Source organism: Mobula hypostoma, chromosome 2, assembly GCF_963921235.1.
Source record: "Mobula hypostoma chromosome 2, sMobHyp1.1, whole genome shotgun sequence".
NCBI lineage: Eukaryota > Metazoa > Chordata > Chondrichthyes > Myliobatiformes > Myliobatidae > Mobula > Mobula hypostoma.
In genome coordinates this window covers 108,014,150-108,039,831 of record NC_086098.1, presented here as the reverse complement: position 1 = coordinate 108,039,831, position 25,682 = coordinate 108,014,150, and the positions used below count along the sequence as shown (strand labels likewise).

Here is a 25,682-nt window from a genome sequence, read left to right as displayed (position 1 = left end):
TGCTGTCTGAGGAAGGAGAGGTATGGATTAGAATTGGTGAGTGTCAATGGGGATAAGCTGAATTACTGTTGCTGTCTGAGGAAGGAGAGGTATGGATTAGAATTGGTGAGTGTCAATGGGGATAAGCTGAATTACTGTTGCTGTCTGAGGGAGGAGAGGTATGGATTAGAATTGGTGAGTGTCAATGGGGATAAGCTGAATTACTGTTGCTGTCTGAGGAAGGAGAGGTATGGATTAGAATTGGTGAGTGTCAATGGGGATAAGCTGAATTACTGTTGCTGTCTGAGGGAGGAGAGGTATGGATTAGAATTGGTGAGTGTCAATGGGGATAAGCTGAATTACTGTTGCTGTCTGAGGAAGGAGAGGTATGGATTAGAATTGGTGAGTGTCAATGGGGATAAACTGAATTACTGTTGCTGTCTGAGGAAGGAGAGGTATGGATTAGAATTGGTGAGTGTCAATGGGGATAAGCTGAATTACTGTTGCTGTCTGAGGAAGGAGAGGTATGGATTAGAATTGGTGAGTGTCAATGGGGATAAGCTGAATTACTGTTGCTGTCTGAGGAAGGAGAGGTATGGATTAGAATTGGTGAGTGTCAATGGGGATAAGCTGAATTACTGTTGCTGTCTGAGGAAGGAGAGGTATGGATTAGAATTGGTGAGTGTCAATGGGGATAAGCTGAATTACTGTTGCTGTCTGAGGGAGGAGAGGTATGGATTAGAATTGGTGAGTGTCAATGGGGATAAGCTGAATTACTGTTGCTGTCTGAGGAAGGAGAGGTATGGATTAGAATTGGTGAGTGTCAATGGGGATAAACTGAATTACTGTTGCTGTCTGAGGAAGGAGAGGTATGGATTAGAATTGGTGAGTGTCAATGGGGATAAGCTGAATTACTGTTGCTGTCTGAGGAAGGAGAGGTATGGATTAGAATTGGTGAGTGTCAATGGGGATAAGCTGAATTACTGTTGCTGTCTGAGGAAGGAGAGGTATGGATTAGAATTGGTGAGTGTCAATGGGGATAAGCTGAATTACTGTTGCTGTCTGAGGAAGGAGAGGTATGGATTAGAATTGGTGAGTGTCAATGGGGATAAGCTGAATTACTGTTGCTGTCTGAGGAAGGAGAGGTATGGATTAGAATTGGTGAGTGTCAATGAGGATAAGCTGAATTACTGTTGCTGTCTGAGGAAGGAGAGGTATGGATTAGAATTGGTGAGTGTCAATGGGGATAAGCTGAATTACTGTTGCTGTCTGAGGAAGGAGAGGTATGGATTAGAATTGGTGAGTGTCAATGGGGATAAGCTGAATTACTGTTGCTGTCTGAGGAAGGAGAGGTATGGATTAGAATTGGTGAGTGTCAATGGGGATAAGCTGAATTACTGTTGCTGTCTGAGGAAGGAGAGGTATGGATTAGAATTGGTGAGTGTCAATGGGGATAAGCTGAATTACTGTTGCTGTCTGAGGAAGGAGAGGTATGGATTAGAATTGGTGAGTGTCAATGGGGATAAGCTGAATTACTGTTGCTGTCTGAGGAAGGAGAGGTATGGATTAGAATTGGTGAGTGTCAATGGGGATAAGCTGAATTACTGTTGCTGTCTGAGGAAGGAGAGGTATGGATTAGAATTGGTGAGTGTCAATGGGGATAAGCTGAATTACTGTTGCTGTCTGAGGAAGGAGAGGTATGGATTAGAATTGGTGAGTGTCAATGGGGATAAGCTGAATTACTGTTGCTGTCTGAGGAAGGAGAGGTATGGATTAGAATTGGTGAGTGTCAATGGGGATAAGCTGAATTACTGTTGCTGTCTGAGGAAGGAGAGGTATGGATTAGAATTGGTGAGTGTCAATGGGGATAAGCTGAATTACTGTTGCTGTCTGAGGAAGGAGAGGTATGGATTAGAATTGGTGAGTGTCAATGGGGATAAGCTGAATTACTGTTGCTGTCTGAGGAAGGAGAGGTATGGATTAGAATTGGTGAGTGTCAATGGGGATAAGCTGAATTACTGTTGCTGTCTGAGGAAGGAGAGGTATGGATTAGAATTGGTGAGTGTCAATGGGGATAAGCTGAATTACTGTTGCTGTCTGAGGAAGGAGAGGTATGGATTAGAATTGGTGAGTGTCAATGGGGATAAGCTGAATTACTGTTGCTGTCTGAGGAAGGAGAGGTATGGATTAGAATTGGTGAGTGTCAATGGGGATAAGCTGAATTACTGTTGCTGTCTGAGGAAGGAGAGGTATGGATTAGAATTGGTGAGTGTCAATGGGGATAAGCTGAATTACTGTTGCTGTCTGAGGAAGGAGAGGTATGGATTAGAATTGGTGAGTGTCAATGGGGATAAGCTGAATTACTGTTGCTGTCTGAGGAAGGAGAGGTATGGATTAGAATTGGTGAGTGTCAATGGGGATAAGCTGAATTACTGTTGCTGTCTGAGGAAGGAGAGGTATGGATTAGAATTGGTGAGTGTCAATGGGGATAAGCTGAATTACTGTTGCTGTCTGAGGAAGGAGAGGTATGGATTAGAATTGGTGAGTGTCAATGGGGATAAGCTGAATTACTGTTGCTGTCTGAGGGAGGAGAGGTATGGATTAGAATTGGTGAGTGTCAATGGGGATAAGCTGAATTACTGTTGCTGTCTGAGGGAGGAGAGGTATGGATTAGAATTGGTGAGTGTCAATGGGGATAAGCTGAATTACTGTTGCTGTCTGAGGAAGGAGAGGTATGGATTAGAATTGGTGAGTGTCAATGGGGATAAGCTGAATTACTGTTGCTGTCTGAGGAAGGAGAGGTATGGATTAGAATTGGTGAGTGTCAATGGGGATAAGCTGAATTACTGTTGCTGTCTGAGGAAGGAGAGGTATGGATTAGAATTGGTGAGTGTCAATGGGGATAAGCTGAATTACTGTTGCTGTCTGAGGAAGGAGAGGTATGGATTAGAATTGGTGAGTGTCAATGGGGATAAGCTGAATTACTGTTGCTGTCTGAGGAAGGAGAGGTATGGATTAGAATTGGTGAGTGTCAATGGGGATAAGCTGAATTACTGTTGCTGTCTGAGGAAGGAGAGGTATGGATTAGAATTGGTGAGTGTCAATGGGGATAAGCTGAATTACTGTTGCTGTCTGAGGAAGGAGAGGTATGGATTAGAATTGGTGAGTGTCAATGGGGATAAGCTGAATTACTGTTGCTGTCTGAGGAAGGAGAGGTATGGATTAGAATTGGTGAGTGTCAATGGGGATAAGCTGAATTACTGTTGCTGTCTGAGGAAGGAGAGGTATGGATTAGAATTGGTGAGTGTCAATGGGGATAAGCTGAATTACTGTTGCTGTCTGAGGAAGGAGAGGTATGGATTAGAATTGGTGAGTGTCAATGGGGATAAGCTGAATTACTGTTGCTGTCTGAGGAAGGAGAGGTATGGATTAGAATTGGTGAGTGTCAATGGGGATAAGCTGAATTACTGTTGCTGTCTGAGGAAGGAGAGGTATGGATTAGAATTGGTGAGTGTCAATGGGGATAAGCTGAATTACTGTTGCTGTCTGAGGAAGGAGAGGTATGGATTAGAATTGGTGAGTGTCAATGGGGATAAGCTGAATTACTGTTGCTGTCTGAGGAAGGAGAGGTATGGATTAGAATTGGTGAGTGTCAATGGGGATAAGCTGAATTACTGTTGCTGTCTGAGGAAGGAGAGGTATGGATTAGAATTGGTGAGTGTCAATGGGGATAAGCTGAATTACTGTTGCTGTCTGAGGAAGGAGAGGTATGGATTAGAATTGGTGAGTGTCAATGGGGATAAGCTGAATTACTGTTGCTGTCTGAGGAAGGAGAGGTATGGATTAGAATTGGTGAGTGTCAATGGGGATAAGCTGAATTACTGTTGCTGTCTGAGGAAGGAGAGGTATGGATTAGAATTGGTGAGTGTCAATGGGGATAAGCTGAATTACTGTTGCTGTCTGAGGAAGGAGAGGTATGGATTAGAATTGGTGAGTGTCAATGGGGATAAGCTGAATTACTGTCGCTGTCTGAGGAAGGAGAGGTATGGATTAGAATTGGTGAGTGTCAATGGGGATAAGCTGAATTACTGTCGCTGTCTGAGGAAGGAGAGGTATGGATTAGAATTGGTGAGTGTCAATGGGGATAAGCTGAATTACTGTCGCTGTCTGAGGAAGGAGAGGTATGGATTAGAATTGGTGAGTGTCAATGGGGATAAGCTGAATTACTGTTGCTGTCTGAGGAAGGAGAGGTATGGATTAGAATTGGTGAGTGTCAATGGGGATAAGCTGAATTACTGTTGCTGTCTGAGGAAGGAGAGGTATGGATTAGAATTGGTGAGTGTCAATGGGGATAAGCTGAATTACTGTCGCTGTCTGAGGAAGGAGAGGTATGGATTAGAATTGGTGAGTGTCAATGGGGATAAGCTGAATTACTGTCGCTGTCTGAGGAAGGAGAGGTATGGATTAGAATTGGTGAGTGTCAATGGGGATAAGCTGAATTACTGTCGCTGTCTGAGGAAGGAGAGGTATGGATTAGAATTGGTGAGTGTCAATGGGGATAAGCTGAATTACTGTTGCTGTCTGAGGAAGGAGAGGTATGGATTAGAATTGGTGAGTGTCAATGGGGATAAGCTGAATTACTGTTGCTGTCTGAGGAAGGAGAGGTATGGATTAGAATTGGTGAGTGTCAATGGGGATAAGCTGAATTACTGTTGCTGTCTGAGGAAGGAGAGGTATGGATTAGAATTGGTGAGTGTCAATGGGGATAAGCTGAATTACTGTTGCTGTCTGAGGAAGGAGAGGTATGGATTAGAATTGGTGAGTGTCAATGGGGATAAGCTGAATTACTGTTGCTGTCTGAGGAAGGAGAGGTATGGATTAGAATTGGTGAGTGTCAATGGGGATAAGCTGAATTACTGTTGCTGTCTGAGGAAGGAGAGGTATGGATTAGAATTGGTGAGTGTCAATGGGGATAAGCTGAATTACTGTTGCTGTCTGAGGGAGGAGAGGTATGGATTAGAATTGGTGAGTGTCAATGGGGATAAGCTGAATTACTGTTGCTGTCTGAGGAAGGAGAGGTATGGATTAGAATTGGTGAGTGTCAATGGGGATAAGCTGAATTACTGTTGCTGTCTGAGGAAGGAGAGGTATGGATTAGAATTGGTGAGTGTCAATGGGGATAAGCTGAATTACTGTTGCCGTCTGAGGAAGAAGAGGTATGGATTAGAATTGGTGAGTGTCAATGGGGATAAACTGAATTACTGTTGCTGTCTGAGGAAGGAGAGGTATGGATTAGAATTGGTGAGTGTCAATGGGGATAAGCTGAATTACTGTTGCTGTCTGAGGAAGGAGAGGTATGGATTAGAATTGGTGAGTGTCAATGGGGATAAGCTGAATTACTGTTGCTGTCTGAGGAAGGAGAGGTATGGATTAGAATTGGTGAGTGTCAATGGGGATAAGCTGAATTACTGTTGCTGTCTGAGGAAGGAGAGGTATGGATTAGAATTGGTGAGTGTCAATGGGGATAAGCTGAATTACTGTTGCTGTCTGAGGAAGGAGAGGTATGGATTAGAATTGGTGAGTGTCAATGGGGATAAACTGAATTACTGTTGCTGTCTGAGGAAGGAGAGGTATGGATTAGAATTGGTGAGTGTCAATGGGGATAAGCTGAATTACTGTTGCTGTCTGAGGAAGGAGAGGTATGGATTAGAATTGGTGAGTGTCAATGGGGATAAGCTGAATTACTGTTGCTGTCTGAGGAAGGAGAGGTATGGATTAGAATTGGTGAGTGTCAATGGGGATAAGCTGAATTACTGTTGCTGTCTGAGGAAGGAGAGGTATGGATTAGAATTGGTGAGTGTCAATGGGGATAAGCTGAATTACTGTTGCTGTCTGAGGAAGGAGAGGTATGGATTAGAATTGGTGAGTGTCAATGGGGATAAGCTGAATTACTGTTGCTGTCTGAGGAAGGAGAGGTATGGATTAGAATTGGTGAGTGTCAATGGGGATAAGCTGAATTACTGTTGCTGTCTGAGGAAGGAGAGGTATGGATTAGAATTGGTGAGTGTCAATGGGGATAAGCTGAATTACTGTTGCTGTCTGAGGAAGGAGAGGTATGGATTAGAATTGGTGAGTGTCAATGGGGATAAGCTGAATTACTGTTGCTGTCTGAGGAAGGAGAGGTATGGATTAGAATTGGTGAGTGTCAATGGGGATAAGCTGAATTACTGTTGCTGTCTGAGGAAGGAGAGGTATGGATTAGAATTGGTGAGTGTCAATGGGGATAAGCTGAATTACTGTTGCTGTCTGAGGAAGGAGAGGTATGGATTAGAATTGGTGAGTGTCAATGGGGATAAGCTGAATTACTGTTGCTGTCTGAGGAAGGAGAGGTATGGATTAGAATTGGTGAGTGTCAATGGGGATAAGCTGAATTACTGTTGCTGTCTGAGGAAGGAGAGGTATGGATTAGAATTGGTGAGTGTCAATGGGGATAAGCTGAATTACTGTTGCTGTCTGAGGAAGGAGAGGTATGGATTAGAATTGGTGAGTGTCAATGGGGATAAGCTGAATTACTGTTGCTGTCTGAGGAAGGAGAGGTATGGATTAGAATTGGTGAGTGTCAATGGGGATAAGCTGAATTACTGTCGCTGTCTGAGGAAGGAGAGGTATGGATTAGAATTGGTGAGTGTCAATGGGGATAAGCTGAATTACTGTCGCTGTCTGAGGAAGGAGAGGTATGGATTAGAATTGGTGAGTGTCAATGGGGATAAGCTGAATTACTGTCGCTGTCTGAGGAAGGAGAGGTATGGATTAGAATTGGTGAGTGTCAATGGGGATAAGCTGAATTACTGTTGCTGTCTGAGGAAGGAGAGGTATGGATTAGAATTGGTGAGTGTCAATGGGGATAAGCTGAATTACTGTTGCTGTCTGAGGAAGGAGAGGTATGGATTAGAATTGGTGAGTGTCAATGGGGATAAGCTGAATTACTGTTGCTGTCTGAGGAAGAAGAGGTATAGATTAGAATTGGTGAGTGTCAATGGGGATAAGCTGAATTACTGTTGCTGTCTGAGGAAGAAGAGGCAGTGGTGCACTTTCTTTGCAATGGTGTCTTTGTGGTTGGGCTAGGGAAAGCTCCAGGACCAGGAGACTGGAAGCAAATAGAGGAAGGAGGATGATGAAAATGGTGTACAGAGAGAGGGGGAAGGAGGAGTCTGTGTGTGAGAGAGGGGTTTGAACAGGGAGGCAAAAAACAGTAGTAATGGGAGAAGGGAGAAATATGTGGATGTGAAGGGACTGTGATGAAGTGGGAGCCTGAGAGGGATTAGGGAGGGCAGAGAGGAAGTAAGGGGGAACAAGGAATGGAGGTGAAGACGGACTGTAATGTTTCATAGTCCCGCACAGAAATCCTGTCTGACCCACCACTACATCTGGATTAATTCCCACAATGCATCAAGTGAAACCTGCTCTCAGCACTGCCAGGAGTTTTGAGAGATTATTGTAACATCAGCATGGCTTCTTTCTCTACTGGCCCCTTTTAACCTTATCATTGATAGGCAATACAACCACACAAAAATAATGCTTTTATTATACCAGAACAATGAGCCTCAGTGAGCTGTTTTTTTATTTCACATCAGCAGAATTTTTCACTTTTTCCCTCATTCTTCACATGGGAATTAAAACTTTTGAACAATTAACACTTTTCCTCCCTCTGGTGGGCATGGATGGTTTTGCTTTTCCATTTAAGAGCATTCAGTTTTGGTGAGTATATTTGGAAAGGTATGAAAACAGAACTGAACTTTTCTAGGGTTCTTGCCTTGGTCTGAACGGGTTGTGTTAAACCTCCACAACAGAGGGACATAGCTGAAAGCAGCTTTGGAGACAGTTCTGTCAAAGATGCATCTGATTTCAAAGGCATTAAATTTTTAATTTAGTGCCTCTTATTGAAATGCAAACAAAAAATTACATTGTATTGCAGCACAATGTAAAACCTGCCAACTTTGTCAAGTATCAGGTGAGTTCCCGTCCAAGTCCCCAAACTATTCACTCACCATGCATTGTGCTTCTTCTCATTATGATAATATAACAAAGTTTTTTTTTAACGTGAATTCAGTGCCAGAGGTAGCAAAACATGCTGGAACGTTTTCATTAACATAATAAACACCCCTCAGCAAATCCACTGCCGAACTGCTGTTACTGTCTGTAGATAAATGCAGCTGACAATTTGACCCTGGTACAACCGCAAGATATATACATTCAATAATTTCTTTTTTTTCTGGTTTTATTTGTTGAATGAATGTTGGCAAGCAATTCTGGAAAGCCTGCTCTTCTTCATATAGTGATGGAAACTTTGAGATTTACCTAAGCAGACAGACCTTCAGTTTACGCAACACACATCAAAGTTGCTGGTGAACGCAGCAGGCCAGGCAGCATCTCTAGGAAGAGGTACAGTCGACGTTTCGGGCCGAGACCCTTCGTCAGGACTAACTGAAAGAACAGCTAGTAAGAGATTTTAAAGTGGGAGGGGGAGGGGGAGATTCAAAATGATAGGAGAAAACAGGAGGGAGAGGGATGGAGCCAAGAGCTGGACAGTTGATTGGCAAAAGGGATACGAGAGGATCATAGGACAGGAGGCCCAGGGAGAAAGAAAAGGGGGAGGGGGGAAAACCCAGAGGATGGGCAATGGGTATAGTGAGAGGGACAGAGGGAGAAAGAAGAGAGAGAGAAAAAGAATGTGTGTATATAAATAACGGATGGGGTACGAGGGGGACGTGGGGCATTAGCGGAAGTTAGAGAAGTCAATGTTCATGCCATCAGGTTGGAGGCTACCCAGACGGAATATAAGGTGTTGTTAACACATCAGAATCAGAATCAGGTTTCTGAAAACTGACATGTTGTGAAATTTGTTACTTTGTGGCAGTTCAGTACAATACATAAAAATGCCATGTTTACATTAAGAAATACAATGCCTTGAAAAAGTATTAAGCTCCCACAACTATTTTTACATCTTACTGCATTTTCTTAATTTAAAATATATTTAAGTAGGATTTTTTGAGCCAATCTACAAAACATTGTGCATCATGTCAAACCAAAAGAAAAAAATCCAAAACCTGTCAATAATTTACCAAAAATTAAACCCCTAATTTGTGAGGCTGAAACAATGTTCATCCCCTTTGTAATTACTACACTAACTTTTCCTCAGGTGCAATACTGTATATTATCTTACCAACTCACCCAACATGTTGATGTAGAAAATTGAAGGATCACCTGAATAAATGCCCCCTCTCTCTGTAGGTTGCTACAAAGTGGTAGATTTTCAACAGACCAAAACAGAATGAAGGCGAAAGAGCATCAAGTCAAGGAAATGATAATAGAGAAGTACAAACCTGGAGAAGGGTACAAGACCATCTCAAAGTCACTGAACATTGAACTCTGAGCTGCAGTACGTCATGAAAAAGTGGGAAAAAATATGAAACCACAGCCACACTGCCTAGGTCAGGCCATCCCTTAGCTGCCAGAGAAGGATGGTACTTGTAAGAGAGGCTATTGTGACAACAGTCGCTCACTTAACTTAGGCAAAAAAAAAATGCTTGCCCGTAAAGACTTTCTAATGCGTCACATGGAAGATCTTGTAAAGATGTGGGGAAAAGTTTTGTAGTTGAATGAGCCTAAAGTGAGATTTTTTGGCCTCAACAATAAGTGGTGTGTGTGGCGTAAATCTAATACTGCGCATCAGCCAGGTAAAATATAGTGGAGGTAGCATCATGCTATGAAGATGCTTATCATCAATAGGGACTGGAAATCCGATCTGGATCAATGGGAAGATGAATGCTGCTAAAGACAGAGAGATCCTGGATAAAAACTTGCTAACCTCTGACAGAAAGATTAAACTGGGGAGGAAGTTCATTTTCAGCAGGACAATGATCCAAAGCCACTGCCAGAGCAACCATGGAGTGGCTTCAAATGAAGAAAATTGATGTCCTTGAATAGCCCAGTCAAGAGTTCTGACCTTAGCCCAATTGAACATCTCGGGAAAGACCTCAAGATCGCTGTCCAGCACTTCTCCCCATCTGACCTGGCACAGCTTGAACAATTTTGCAAGGAGAAATGGGCAAATCTTACTCCACCACATTGTGCAAAGCTAACAGACCTATCCAAAAGGACTACTGGCTGTAATAGCTGTGGGATGTGGTTCAACTAAGTACTGAGGGGAACGACAACTGAATCTCTTGACCATGTCTGCATGTTTTTATGCATTGAGTTCCTTCCATATGCTTGGTTAATTAGATGTTTACATAAACAAGTGTACTGGTGTACCTAATAAAGTAGCCATTGAGTGTATGTGTGTGTGTGTATATATATATATATATATATATATATATATATACATACACACATATATATACATATACATACATATACATACATACATATATATACACACACATATATATATATATATATATACACACACACACACAAAATTCAATTAAATAAATAGTGCGAAGAGAAAGCAGAAGAATACCGAGGTAGTGTTTATGGGTTGGTTTATTGTACATTCAGAAATCTGATGCGGAGGGGAAGAAGCTATTCCTAAAAGGAGCACTAAATGACTGGACCCCCAACAAAATGGCAGTTCTTCATGAAAATATTAGTCAGCCTATAATCTAAGCTTGAATTCCCTGTTCTGGTCTGAATGTAGGTCTTGCTGCATCAACAAACAGTAAGAGATCACATCATCCTTTAACTAGCAATATACAAACTTTGTACTGAAAAGCAAATATTACCCAATGTTAGGAACTCAATTGTGATATAGTCGTCTATTTAATAGTCCAAAAATAGGAGTAAAATAAAATCAGTGGTAATCAAAAAACAAAGAGCATTATTTAGAATGTGAGTTCAAATCCTACAATGGTATGTACAGAATTAAGTCAACATTGAATGAAATAAATACATTAAACTACTGGAGTGTCACAAAAATTCCCCTTGTTTCCCTTTCAGGGAAAGTAATCTTCCTTCTTTACCCATTTTGGCCTATAATGTGACTTAGAACTTAGTCATGTGATCGGCTGACCTAACAGCCTGCTTAAATGGTCAAACACTCCAACTGTACCTACCTCTTCAGCTTGCTCTAGCAGCTCATTCCATATATATCCCACCTTCTGTGAAAAGTGATCAGTGGTGCTCGAGACAGCTAGCAGTGGCATTCTGCCACCCTTGAGTGTTATGTGCAAGTAGGAGTAGGAGGCTCACTGTCACCCTCTCAAGAGTAAATGGAGATAGGCTAGAAATGCAGGCCTTGCTATAGATGCCCAGATCCCAAAAAAATGAATAAAAATCCAGCTGCACTTCACAGAAACAGAGGCTAGAGTCCAGTGATGGGGGTGACATAGAAAGTCCAGTCAGAGAAATGGTAAGGTTTCAGAATGGGTTTTTGAGAACAAAGTCAGGGGTTGTAAAGGAAGATCAGGGATCCATGGAAGGATTGCCAAGTACAGCTGAGTGAACTTCAACCTCAACTGTTGCTCACTGTAACTGTTAAAGACCATATCAGACAAAAGCTCATCTCTTCAACTACTTTATTAGATAGGTTATGGTAGTATAATAGTCATAACTTTCAGTCTCTTAAATTACAATAGATTATTTGAGCTCAGTCTGTAATCTCATCTCCAGAATAAAACAATGTCCGCTTTTATAAGCAAAATCATTCATTGATACCAAATAGAAATTCCATTACAATTTTAAGTCCTTCTGTGCAATTTTGTACAATTGATCCATATGCAGCTATGTAAGTGAAAAAATGGCAGCAATTTACCCAGACACATAGAACCACAAGTATTGTGTTCTCATTCAGTGCATTTGATTTTATAGACATGGTCTTAGAGAACTAGTTATGGCTGCACAGAATCATTTTGTGAAGTCCAGAACTTACTCAATGAAGAATTCGGGAGCAAACTATACATACTATTGAACTTAGTATAACAACCCCCAGAACAGACACATTCAGTGAGTTCAGAAGCTGGTCAGCTTCAATACAAGGTCTGGAACAGAAATGCTCATTTGGTTTTCTTTTCACAGGTTGATGAATTTTCTTTGCAGGAGTTTCGTCTTTTGAACCCGATTGCCACTGTCCCATTGTTCAATTTGGCTTTGAGATGATCAATAAATTTCACAAACAATATGAAAGGCAAAAGTCCCAGAAAAATGCACTCGAAATTGGAAGGCAATTTAAAATCAAATCCTACTTCTCTGTTTTAAGTCTATTTGTATTTGGTTACTGTTTAGAAGCAAGTTTCAGCAGTTCTTCAACCAACTGCTAGATGGAGCTTTTCATAATGTCTAACCTATAATATGTATTAATGCTGGCAGGTAAACTCCCATGTCATCAGAGGCAGAGACAACAGAATGCATACAGCTCCTCTAATTTAATTGAAATTTTGAAGATATTGTGGGAATAGACATGCTAAATGGAAAATACTTAGAATTAGAGGTATGGTTGAAATGAACTATGCATTTCAGGAGTGAGCTTAGGAAACACTTCCACAAGCGTACACAGTTAAATGCAGATGCTGGAATCTGGAGCAAGTGGTTAGTTTGGAATTCTCTTCTGTGAGCATTAATTAATGTTGAGTTAAATGTTTTGTTTTCTTTTAAACTTGGTATTAACTTTTAATTAAATCAAAGGTATTGCAGAGCATGTGCAAAATACAGATACACAGAGATAGCTCTACGATCTCACTAAATGGCAGAAGCAGCTTCAGGGAATTAATCCTTAGTGGTATTGCTATGTCTAACTTGTCTTTACAAGAGTGTTAGTATCACTTTGATTGTCGGGGGAGAGAAAGAACTGGCATGGTGAGTGGGAGACAGAACTGTCAAACAACAACAAACTGAGTAGGAAAACGCTTGATGAGTTTTATGTAGGGTTCATTTGCTCTCATTGAACCATGTTGCAGATATACTCCATCTCCTTACCTGTTGTAGAAGATAAAGAGATTATTGTAAATTAAAATGGGAAAAGACTGATATTGACCGGTAATGTGAATAGTAGAGAATTTGATCACTCAAGATGTAACCGTGAAAGCCAATTATACTCATCATAATATTGAAGTGTCCTGATCACAATGCAAACATCTTTACTTATGCAATATTACTACCCAACACTGGAATAAATATTTCAGCAGTTCTTTGGCTGCAGTTTTGTGTACTGATTTCCTTCATATTTCATTCCCATTTTGATGTCTTTCGCCTTGTGTATCTTGTTCCTTCACTGTCGATTGCTTCATATAAATCTTTGTTTTCTGTTGTGGCATTCAAATAAGCAATATAACTCACACAGAGTGTTATGGTAAGTAGTCCAAAAGCCATCACTGGTTTATTCTGTTGCAAGGAGCACAAATATGGAAATTATTTTACTAAAAACATTATTAATCATGACACAAAACATTATTTGACAACATCCTCATTACTACATTTTACAGAATGATTCTTTGGAAAGATATCTCAAGGCATCAAATCATTATCTCTGTAGAAACAAATTACTTAGATTATGAGCTCATTACATTAAGAATGATTTAAACATTTGCTAATGGCATCAAGTGCTAGCACCATCATGAGTTTGGCTGCAGGCACCTTCTGCACAACACTCAAAGTACTGTGCAAAAGCCTTAGGCACCCATGATTTTTTATATACATCTTGTTTTAGATGTTAATTTTTTGTCTTCTGCATTAGTCTGTCAGTAAAAAAGAGCATATTTTAATTTCCAAACATTCATTTTCCTAAAAAATTAAATATTACAGAGAATTTTTTGCATTTTATTGAAGTAATATTAAATAAAAGACAACTTTTCAAATAAAAACTTGATTGGGTGGCATCCGTTAGTCTCACGAGACCACGGATCTGTGCCTGGAAAGTCTTCACTCTCCAGGGCACAGGCCTGGGCAAGGTTGTATGAAAGACTGGCAGTTGCCCATGCAGCAAGTCTCCCCTCTCCACGCCACCGATGTTGTCCAAGGGAAGGGCAAGGACCGATACAGCTTGGCACCGGTGTCGTTGCAGGAGTTGCCAGAACAAGGTTGAAGGCAACGTTGGACTGCCTTAGGGACTCCAACTCTGGATTTGTGCTCAGGGTTTACTCCCAAAGCCTTTCCCATGAGTGGGTATGGCCGCAAGGCAGCGGAGGTTTGAAATCAGAGTTTTCCCTCTCTTAGATGGACTGCCTTCCCAGGCTGACGAGCTCCATCTACCCAAAGCACTGGTTTTAAGGTGCCAGGACCCACCTTCACCCCCTTTTCCTGTCAGTGGAAACAGTTCCGCTGGGCTTAGAAGCTAAGCCACATGTGAAAGCCAGGAGTAGGACTTGGTCATCAGAGGCTATTTGAGGCACATGCCGGGAGGAGCACTTTTAGGTAGTGGGAGCTTGTCCCCACTACCACTCCTCAGCTTGACAACCTTGGAACCAAAAAACTTGATTATTTTGTAGGTATTCAGCCCAGTGCGTGATTAAACAAAGATAACAAACTGATGCTAATGATCAATGACAATGATTTCAATGAACTAAACTGATTAACTGAAACAGGTGTAGAAGGAATCAAACTGCACAAAGGACAACCAAATTAAAAGGTGAAGGTGTGGTAGATACTGCTGTTGCCGATTTGGGGCTAGGCTGAGTGGAAAGCCAGTGAGACTGAATCTGCTGTGCACTTCTGATAATCTCTTCTTCTAACAGCACTTGGAACAGAGTGCTATGTTTCATGGGTCTGATATATGCATGTACGAATGATACGTCCTATGCAATGAGACTGACTGTGCAATTAGGGATCTTTATTAGAGCTGCTTTTATTATTGGTGGTCTGAACTAAAATTAGGAAGCCTACTTCAGTTATAAATTACAAAGTGTTTACTCTGTATTCATCCTCAGTGCTCGCATTTGTGTTTGCAATGTGGTCACTTACCTTTCGTAGGCTTCTTCACCATGTCGTTTAAAAAATTTGCTTAGTTTGTTCTTTCTTAGCCTGCAGACAGTCCTACGATGCTTTGTGCTCCCCTAATGCCCTGTCCGGTGTTGTCAGTATTGTTACAAGGTAGCAAGAGAACAGATTGATGAGAAGAGTCATCATAATTATGAGAGGAATTTTTATTTGACAAACCTATTAAGAGTTTTGAGAATGCAAGCAGCAAGTTACTTCAGTTGAACCAATGTTTATAAAATACCTAAATTTTCAAAAGCCAATTAATAATCACAACAAATTGTTACAGTAAATAAGGGTTTACATTACAGGTTTAGGTTTAAGATATTCTCAGATATTTTAATTTCAGGACAGAATGGAGAAAATAGTTTCTGTCCTTAAAACACTATCTATGATAACAGAATTAAATAAGACCATTTCTAGGGTTGCAAATTATTCCTAGAAGTCAGCACAAGTGTTAGTATTGAGTTCCAAGCTATTGACAGTTTGTACTAATGAATGTGCTCTGCTGAAAGTATAGGCTCCTTCGACAGTCCCTCAGGATCAATCATGACTTGCTTTCACTCCATGTCATGTAGATTCTGAAATGACTAATGAGGCCAATGTAAGAGCCACAGACTCGTCCACCGGTGGGACCAGGGGTGTGTGATGGGGGAGGAAGGTGGATAGTTTGTGAGGTGGTGCATTCCTTTGCTGCTTATTCAGCACTTGAGTGATCCCAGTTAAGGGGGCATGAGGTTCTAAGTAGCAAGGCAAATACTCTTCCATCTTGAGTGATTATGAGCCAGATATTTCTAGGAGCTAATGAGAATTTTGTGAAATTCAAAGGGGCTTTTCCGCTATCAATTGGCTAATCTCTTCCCATGACAGTGATTGGAATAGAATATCTAGTTTGGGGTCAGCACCCAGACATGTGAAGGACATGGTCTGTCCATTGGAGTTAACAGAATGCAACCTGGGCCTCATTGCTGGGTTGTTAGTAGGTGGGGGGATAGTGATATTGATTTAGAAACATAGAAACATAGAAAATAGGTGCAGGAGTAGGCCATTCGGCCCTTTGAGCCTGCACCGCCATTTATTATGATCATGGCTGATCATCCAACTCAGAACCCCGCCCCAGCCTTCCCTCCATACCCCCTGACCCCTGTAGCCACAAGGGCCATATCTAACTCCCTCTTAAACATAGCCAATGAACTGGCCTCAACAGTTTCCTGTGGCAGAGAATTCCACAGATTCACCACTCTCTGTGTGAAGAAGTTTTTCCTAATCTCGGTCCTAAAAGGCTTCCCCTCTATCCTCAAACTGTGACCCCTCGTTCTGGACTTCCCCAACATCGGGAACAATCTTCCTGCATCTAGCCTGTCCAATCCCTTTAGGATCTTATACGTTTCAATCAGATCCCCCCTCAATCTTCTAAATTCCAACGAGTACAAGCCCAGTTCATCCAGTCTTTCTTCATACAAAAGTCCTGCCATCCCAGGAATCAATCTGGTGAACCTTCTTTGTACTCCCTCTAAGGCAAGGATGTCTTTCCTCCGATTAGGGGACCAAAACTGCACACAATACTCCAGGTGTGGTCTCACCAAGGCCTTGTACAACTGCAGTAGTACCTCCCTGCTCCTGTACTCGAATCCTCTCGCTATAAATGCCAGCATACCATTCGCCTTTTTCACCGCCTGCTGTACCTGCATGCCCACTTTCAATGACTGGTGTATAATGACACCCAGGTCTCGTTGCACCTCCCCTTTTCCTAATCGGCCACCATTCAGATAATAATCTGTTTTCCTATTTTTGCCACCAAAGTGGATAACTTCACATTTATCCACATTAAATTGCATCTGCCATGAGTTTGCCCACTCACCCAACCTATCCAAGTCACCCTGCATCCTCTTAGCATCCTCCTCACTGCTAACACTGCCACCCAGCTTCGTGTCATCCGCAAACTTGGAGATGCTGCATTGAATTCCCTCATCCAAGTCATTAATATATATTGTAAACAACTGGGGTCCCAGCACTGAGCCTTGCGGTACCCCACTAGTCACTGCCTGCCATTCTGAAAAGGTCCCGTTTATTCCCACTCTTTGCTTCCTGTCTGCTAACCAATTCTCCACCCACACCAATACCTTACCCCCAATACCGTGTGCTTTAAGTTTGCACACTAATCTCCTGTGTGGGACCTTGTCAAAAGCCTTTTGAAAATCCAAATATACCACATCCACTGGTTCTCCCCTATCCACTCTACTAGTTACATCCTCAAAAAATTCTATGAGATTTGTCAGACATGATTTTCCTTTCACAAATCCATGCTGACTTTGTCCGATCATTTCTCCGCTTTCCAAATGTGCTGTTATCACATCCTTGATAACTGACTCCAGCAGTTTCCCCACCACCTACGTTAGGCTAACCGGTCTATAATTCCCCGGTTTCTCTCTCCCTCCTTTTTTAAAAATTGGGGTTACATTAGCCACCCTCCAATCCTCAGGAACTAGTCCAGAATCTAACGAGTTTTGAAAAATTATCACTAATGCATCCACTATTTCTTGGGCTACTTCCTTAAGCACTCTAGGATGCAGACCATCTGGCCCTGGGGATTTATCTGCCTTCAATCCCTTCAATTTACCTAACACCACTTCCCTACTAACATGTATTTCACTCAGTTCCTCCATCTCACTGGACCCTCTGTCCCTTACTATTTCTGGAAGATTATTTATGTCCTCCTTAGTGAAGACAGAACCAAAGTAATTATTCAATTGGTCTGCCATGTCCTTGCTCCCCATAATCAATTCACCTGTTTCTGTCTGCAGGGGACCTACATTTGTCTTTATCAGTCTTTTCCTTTTTACATATCTATAAAAGCTTTTACAGTCCGTTTTTATGTTCTCTGCCAGTTTTCTCTCATAATCTTTTTTCCCCTTCCTAATTTAGTTCACTTCCATTGAGTTTGGAGGATTTAATAGAGCTTACTGGATCACAGCAACCCCACCATGGATGGTCCCAAGCCCAGCTGCAAAAGGGGAAGGTTGGGCATGGGGCTAGCAACCCCATCCTTTAAAAACCCACTGCTACAGGAATGCCAACACAGGCTTCAAAGACCTCAGCCCCAGGAGAGGAAGGGTCTTCAAAGATGGGCAACACCTGGGGATGACTTGAAAGACTAGCCTAAGACAGAGGACTCTGGCGAGCTGGTGTTGGCAGCCTATGCCACAGTAGGGCTGATGGGCTTAAGAAGGAGAATAGGTCATTGTGCTTACAGCACAGACAAAGGCCCCTTGGTCCATATGAACCAAGATGGACATTCAAGCTAATCCCACTTTCCAGCACTTGGTCCATACACTCCTCATCCATCTACCTGTCCACATACTTCAACAGAAAAGTATGTTACAGAGATTATTTGTATCTCATTAAAGAAAGTAACACATGCAGTATTAGACCACTTCAAATAAAAGCTTAATTATTTTGTAGGTATATAGCCCAGTGTGTGATTAAGCAAAGGTAACAAAGATTAACAAAGGTAACATATTTAGTTAAATGAACTAAACTGATTAACTGAAACAGAAATCAATGTTGAAAAAAAATCAAACTTGGTGCAGGAAACCAAACTAAAAGGTGAGGGTGTGGTAGATGTGACAGTTTAACCTTTAAATCATCAATTCTTACACCACGGCAAAAGTGAGCATAGCAACAAGACATAAGGTGGTCATGCTGGATCAGCAAGGTCTACTCCCAGCAGAAATTTCACAGCAGACAGGTGTTTAAAGAAGTTTGAAGAAGCGCAAAGTAACAGGCAAGGATGAGGACCAGAAATGCAGCGGTTGGCCATGGAAACTGATTGCAGCAGACGAGAGAAACATCAAACTGATGTCCCTTCTGAATTGGAAGATGCACAGCACTGCTATCAGCTCTGGACTCCCAGAAGTCACTAGAACCAAAGTGCACCCCTCTACGGTCTAGAAATTTTGTCAGAAATTATCTTTTTGAAAGAGTTGCTGCCAAAAAGCCATTCCTCCTAAGTGGAAACAAAGCCAAGATACTCACCTATGCACAAAAACACAAGGACTGGGTTGCTGAACAACGGTAGCAAGTGCTCTGGACTAACAGGTCAAAATTTAAAATTTCTGGCTCAGACAGGAGGCAATTTGTCCATAGAAGGGTTGGCGAGCACAACATGGATTATTGTCTGCAGCCAACAGTGAAGCACGAAGGCAATTCCCTGCGGGTTTGAGGCTGCATTTCTACAAATGGAGTTGGTGATATGGCCAGAATTAATGGAATCCTCAATGCTGAGAAGTATAGATTTTCATCTATCACGTAATACCACCAGGGAGGTGTCTGATCGGTCCCAACTTCCTACTGCAGCAGGACAATGAGCCCAAACACATGGCCAAGATCAGAAAGAACCATCTTCAATGAAAACAACAAGGAGTTCTCAACAACATTGAGGCAGTCTGGGATTATCTTGAGAGACAGAAGCAAGCGAGACAGCCAAACTTTGCAGAAGAACTGGGGCAAGTTCTCCTAAATGGCTGGAACAACCTACCAGCTGATTTTCTGATAAGACTGCACGATAGTGTACCCAAGAGAACTAATGTAGTTTTAAAGGCAAAGGGTGGTCACGCCAAAAATTGATTTGATTTAATATCTTAAAAACCTTACTGCTCTTTACAGTAATTTTTTGACATTTAGAAACTTTACATTTCATCATTTTTGAAAGCATTTTCACTTTTCAGATTTATTTTTACATGTGCCTAAGACTTTAAGACAGTACTATTGATTCAACCATCAGGAGACCCGTTTCCATACCACAGAACTTTTTCTATTTTCCACAACATACATTGACAAATAAACGCATGATGTTCACAATGCGGTAAAAGGATTGAGGTGAAAATTTCATACTCAAACTCATCCACACCAGTTCTTGCGGGCACTAAGAGGAAGGATCCGTGCATTTGGGAGACCAAGCCTACATCTTTCATGAGCCAGCATGGCAGTTACAGCCAGTCTGGTCTGGGCCACTTGGCTAAAATCACCCTGTGAACAGCCAGCAGAATATGATACAGGGGACCCACATTCATCACTGTCTCAGTGTTGAGAAAGGTGGAAAGTAGGCAAAGCTTATCGATTGATGGAATTCAGCTGACAGTTGAAGACTGAAAGATTAAAATGATATACAAAATGAGAAATTATAGAAAACACTCAAGGTCAGGCACCATCAGTGGGGAGAGGAAAGAAATAATGGTTCACATCAACTGAATTCCATTAGAACTCAGTAAAGTTTGCAAAGGAAATAGTTTTGAATATAGAGGGTAAGGAAGAAGGGGTAGTGGGACCTAGGGAAAAATCTCTGATAGTGTGGAGACCAGGATAGATTTGAGAGACGTAGGGTTAATATGCCAGCTTGAAGGGGGTGGTAGAGGTATGTCAGGAAGAGGTGAGGGTAAGAGACAAATTAAATCTGAATTACGAAATAGCTTAAGGAAAAGAATGCCAGAAATGTGAGATGCATGACTGGACTAACCTCCCACACTGTTCCAACAAAGGCTTAAGACACAGTACTGAATCTTCTTTTGGTACATTGCGAACCTCAGGAATTCAATGATTTCTGGAACTCTACATTGCCAGTCCTGTATCTTAATTTTTATTCTCTCCTTATTGATACTTAATATTTTACGTGCCTCCTCAGACACACTTAAATCACCCTCTCAGCTGACACCATCACTTGTGCCATTCAATCCCTTCTGGACTCCATGCAAGGCAGGACCTTTGCTTTTGATCTCCCTGCTCATCACCCCTTTCTCTGCAACTTAAGATTTCCAATTTTCCTCATTTCTGATGAAACATTAATTCCCGTTTTATTCTCTATAGTCAGTGTTTAACTTCTTGAACATCTTCGGCATTTTGTTTTCACTTCAGGTCATCAGCGTCTGAAAATATAGTAGATATCTCGGAGTTTTGAATTTACAATACTGAGAGTCTGCTCTTCTATTGCCTTGGTTCCCAAATCATCCACACTGGATACCATAAAGATTTAAAAACATTAATATGCAAATTCAAGTGAAAATTGCCTTACGGGTTTAATGAAGAGCTCTGGATTGACGGCTCGGAAAAGGCTGGTGGTTCGTATTCCCCTCAGTCCTGGAGTTTTATAACCAGTACTCTTTGGAGGCTCTGTCTTGCCATCTGTAGGGTCGGGTGAAGATGACATTTCTGACAAAGTCCAATTTTTGATCCTGTACATGATTTAAAGGGAAAATTAATTCTTGATTCTCCTGCTTTTATGGTATTCTGCAGCCATTTTAGGATTTGATAAATGAGAAAAGCTATAAATTGATAGGTGACCACTAAAAAGACATCAACTCAGCTAGTGATGAGAGTTCCCAAATTTAAACTTTTAATGGGGATTAAAAATTCCTGGAGTGGAAAAAAACAACTAAGATTTAAGGGGAAAGCCTATTTTATCAGACTTTATTTGCAGTGGGCATGTGGCCAAGTGGTTAAGGCATTTGACTAGTGATCTGAAGGTCGTGAGTTCGAGCCCCAGCCGAGGCAGCGTGTTGTGTCTTTGAGCAAGACACTTAATCACACAGTGCTCTGCAACGACACTGGTGCCAAGCTGTATGGGTCGTAATGCCCTTCCCTTGGACAACATCAGTTTCGTGGAGAGGGGAGACTTGCAGCATGGGCAACTGCTGGTCTTCCATACAACCTTGTCCAGGCCTGAGTGAAGACTTTCCAGGTGCAGATCCATGGTCTCACAAGACTAACAGATACCTTTAACTTTAATTTGCAGTTAACTAAAACTGGTAATGACAAGGGATAGAAAGTAGGATGCAAATAAATGTACAATACTTTTATGTTAATGTTACAGCAATAAAAGGATCTGGATACCAACAACACAGCTCAGCCCTCTTAGCCAAATTGCCGTGTGTGGACAATAAACGGGAACTCCGAAATAGGAACTTGCTAAAGGCATGCATCTTTAACATATCTTAAGAACAAACTTGTAATAAACACAAAAGATTCTGATGCCAGAGCAACAGACATAAAATGCTGAAGAAATTCAGCAAGTTAAGCAGCATCTACGGAGAATAATGAGTGGACATTTTGGGCTGAGGCGTGATGAAGGGTCTCTGTGTGAAAACTCAACTGTCTATTTCTCCTCTATAGATGTTGTTTGACCTGTTTGGTATCTGAGACTGTTAAGTATACAAGATGCAGTAAATTCGTCAGCAGTTAATTCACGTGCTTTCATCTTTTTAGTTGATATCGCCTAGCTTCAGTTTGCCAAAACTCAATGACGAAGTCTTACTCTCCAGTTTCAGTCCACTAATTAACAATATATTTAAATTCAGAGCGGCAAAAATCTGAGTTATGGTTGCTTTGACTATTGACAACCTAATCGTTCGTAAACTGACCAGTCTCCAACCCACTTTCACAAATTTGCGTGTTCAATAATCCCGAGAGAAACAATATGCCTACGGGCACGAATTTAGATCGAGAACAAAAAAAACTTTTCTCCCATTCTCCAGGATCATTTGCCACTAGTCTGCTCAATGAAGGGAATAATTAGGCTCAAGACATTTGCGATAAAAAGAGGGCGATTTTTTTGTGTGTTGCTTGAATTTCTAGCATCTGCAGATTTCCTCGTGTTTGCGAAATATTATGTATGTGGCAAGACAGAGAAAGAGGAAAGTAAAATAGGATGGTTAGAGTAAAAACGAAATGAGAGCGAAGGGTGAAGGTTTTAAAAATGTACGGGTAAATAGTAACTAATCACGGCCATGCAGAACAAGAAGAAAGCTTAGAACAAGAGTGTTCTCGCTTATATACCAAGTTTTAAAACAGGAACGGACAGTAGTAATTATATAAGCAAAGCAAGATCAACAAAAGAATTTCTTGTTCGGCAGTTCCCAAATGCTATGACTGAAACCTTGCAGCTGACACTCTGTATTAACAGTGACCCCCATGGCTCATGCAAAACCTTCCCAGACAGATGCAGGCATGGAAACTACACCTTCAATTGTAGGAGGGCCTTTCCTCCCCTTGAACATCTGCACAATGGTTACTTTCAACTCACTTCGGGAGAATCAGCTGAATTTATTTTCCCTCTTTAAAGAACTCTTTATTATGACGCAATGTAAAATAAAACCATACCAAATAATTACGCGTAATACTTCTACAGAAGGTCGTTCCTTCCCGCTAAGAAGCTGTAGAAAACAAGATGAGCCCGCGCCTACGGATCCACACAACCGCCAGCGCCACCAATGTGCTGGCAGACATCATGCCGAACCGACCGGAGAGAATATTTAGAATCAGAATCAGGTTTATTTAGCACTGGCATGTGACGTGAAATTTGTTAACAGCAGCAGCAGTGCAATGCAATACATATATAGAAGAAAAAATAAAATCTAATAATAATAGTAAATAAATTACAGTATTAGAACACCTGGAGAATAAAGACGCATACGTAAGGTTCCTTTTCATTGACTACAGCTCTGCCTTTAATACCATCATTCCAAATAAACTGATTCCTAAGCTCCAGAACCTGGGCCTTAGCACACAGATCTGCAGCTGGATCTTCAACTTCCTCACAGACAGGACCCAGGCTGTAAAAATAGGGGACAAGCTCTCCTCTACAATCACTCTTGAGCACCAATGCCCCACAAGGCTGCGTACTCAGCCCCCTGCTGTACTCACTGTACACCCATGATTGTGTAGCCAAGTTTCCATCAAACTCAATATATAAGTTTGCTGATGACACAACAATTGTAGGCCGTATCTCAGGTAATGATGAGTTTGAGTACAGAGAGGAAATTAAGAACCTGGTGGCATGGTGCGAAGACAATAACCTATCCTTCAACATCAGCAAGACAAAGGAATTGGTTGTTGACTTCAGAAGGAGTAGCGGACCGCACAACCCAATTTACATCGGTGGTGCGCAAGTGGAACAGGTCAAAAGCTTTAAGTTCCTTGGGGTCAATATCACAAATGACCTGACTTGGTCCAACCAAGCAGAGTTCACTGCCAAGAAGGCCCACCAGCGCCTTTACTTCCTGAGAAAGCTATAGAAATTTGGCCTGTCCCCTAAAACCCTCACTAATTTTTATAGATGCACCGTAGAAAGCATTCTTCTAGGGCGCATCACAACCTGGTATGGAAGTTGTCCTGTCCAAGACCGAAAGAAGCTGCAGAAGATCATGAACACGGCGCAGCACATCACACAAACCAATCTTCTGTCCGTGGACTCACTTTACACCGCACACTGTCAGAGCAGTGCTGCCAGGATAACCAAGGACACGACCACCCAGCTAACAGACCTTTCGTCCCTCTTCCCTCCGGGAGAAGGTTCAGGAGCTTGAAGACTTGTACGGCCAGATTTTGGAACAGCTTCTTTCCAACTGTGATAAGACTGCTGAACAGATCCTGACCCACATCTGGGCTGTACCCTCCAAATATGCGGACCTGCCTCTCGGTTTTTTTTGCACTACCTTACTTTCCCTTTTCTATTTTCTATTTATGATTTATAATTTAAAGTTTTAATATTTGCTAATTTTAACTATTTTTAATTCTTTAATATTTAATATTTGTAATCCAGGGAGTATGAAGCACAGAATCAAATATCGCTGTGATGATTGTACATTCTAGTACCAATTGTTTGGCGACAATAAAGTATAAAGTATAAAGTAAACATATATTGAACAGATTAAAAATTGTGAAAGAAACAGAAATACTTTATATTAAAAAACTGAGGTAGTGTCCAAGGGTTCAATGTCCATTTAGGAATCGGATAGCAGAGGGGAAGAAGCTGTTCCTGAATTGCTGAGTATGTGTCTTCAGGCTTCTGTACCTCCTTCCTAATGGTAACAGTGAGAAAAGGGCATGCCCTGGGTGCTGGAGGTCCTTAATAATTGACGCTGAGTTTCTGAGACACCATTTCTTGAAGATGTCCTTTACTGGCTCGTACCCAAGATGGAGCTGACCAAATTTACAACCCTCTGCAGCGTCTTTCGATCCAGTGCAGTAGTTCTCCTATACCAGACACTAATGCAGCCTGTCAGAATGCTCTACACGGTACATCTATGGAAGTTTTTGAGTGTATTTGTTGACATACCAAATATCTTCAAATTCCTAATGAAGTATAGTCGTTGTCTTGCCTTATTTATAACTGCATTGATATGTTGGGACCAGGTTAGGTCCTCAGAGATCTTGACACCTAGAAACTTGAAACTGCTCACTCTCTCCATTTCTGATCCCTCTATGAAGATTGGTATGTGTTCCTTCATCTTACCTTTCAAGCAGTCCACAATCAGCTCTTTTGTCTTACTGACGCTGAGTGCCAGGTTGTTGCTGCAATACCACTCCACTCGTTGGCATATCTCACTCCTGTATGCCCTCTCGTCACCACGATGGTTGTATCGTCAGCAAATTTATAGATGGTATTTGAGCTATGCTTAGCCACACAGTCATGTGTATATAGAGAGTAGAGCAGTGGGCTAAACACACACCCCTGAGGTGCACCAGTGTTGATCGTCAGCAAGGAGGCAATGTTATCACCAATCCACACAGATTGTGGTCTTCCAGTTAGGAAGTCGAGGATCCAATTGCAGAAGGAGGTACAGAGCCTAAGTTCTGCAACTTCCCAATCAGGATTGTGGGAATGATGGTATTACATGCTGAGCTATAGTCGATGAACAGCATCCTGACATAGGTGTTTGTGTTGTCCAGGTGGTCTAAAGCCA

At 41.7% G+C, this 25,682-nt stretch overlaps 1 protein-coding gene across 3 annotated transcripts; it reads right to left on the bottom strand.

The window, feature by feature from the left end:
• Nucleotides 1–11,522: 11,522 nt before the first annotated feature.
• On the bottom strand, nucleotides 11,523–23,230 carry smim8 (small integral membrane protein 8). Of its 3 annotated transcripts, none has more exons than XM_063072109.1 (3): nucleotides 23,098–23,230; nucleotides 21,014–21,173; nucleotides 11,523–13,356 (listed from the first exon to the last, which is right to left on the bottom strand). In XM_063072109.1, the coding sequence occupies exons 2-3, from the start codon at nucleotides 21,146–21,148 to the stop codon at nucleotides 13,201–13,203; spliced, it is 291 nt and encodes a 96-aa protein (XP_062928179.1). In that variant the 5' UTR covers nucleotides 21,149–21,173; nucleotides 23,098–23,230; the 3' UTR covers nucleotides 11,523–13,200. The 3 variants fall into 3 exon arrangements, with proteins under 3 accessions (XP_062928179.1, XP_062928191.1, XP_062928188.1); XM_063072121.1 differs by having other exon boundaries at nucleotides 23,021–23,131; XM_063072118.1 differs by lacking the exon at nucleotides 23,098–23,230 and adding an exon at nucleotides 22,958–23,092.
• Between the last annotated feature and the right edge of the window lie 2,452 nt (nucleotides 23,231–25,682).

What these genes read in the sequence shown, in the direction of transcription:
- smim8 (XM_063072109.1), bottom strand. Translation starts at nt 21,148, where the DNA reads ATGTCATCTTCACCCGACCCTACAGATGGCAAGACAGAGCCTCCAAAG. An exon ending in CAGAGCTCTTCATTAAACCC is followed by an intron (nt 13,357 to 21,013) that starts GTAAGGCAATTT and finishes TCCTTGCAACAG; the next exon opens with AATAAACCAGTGATGGCTTT.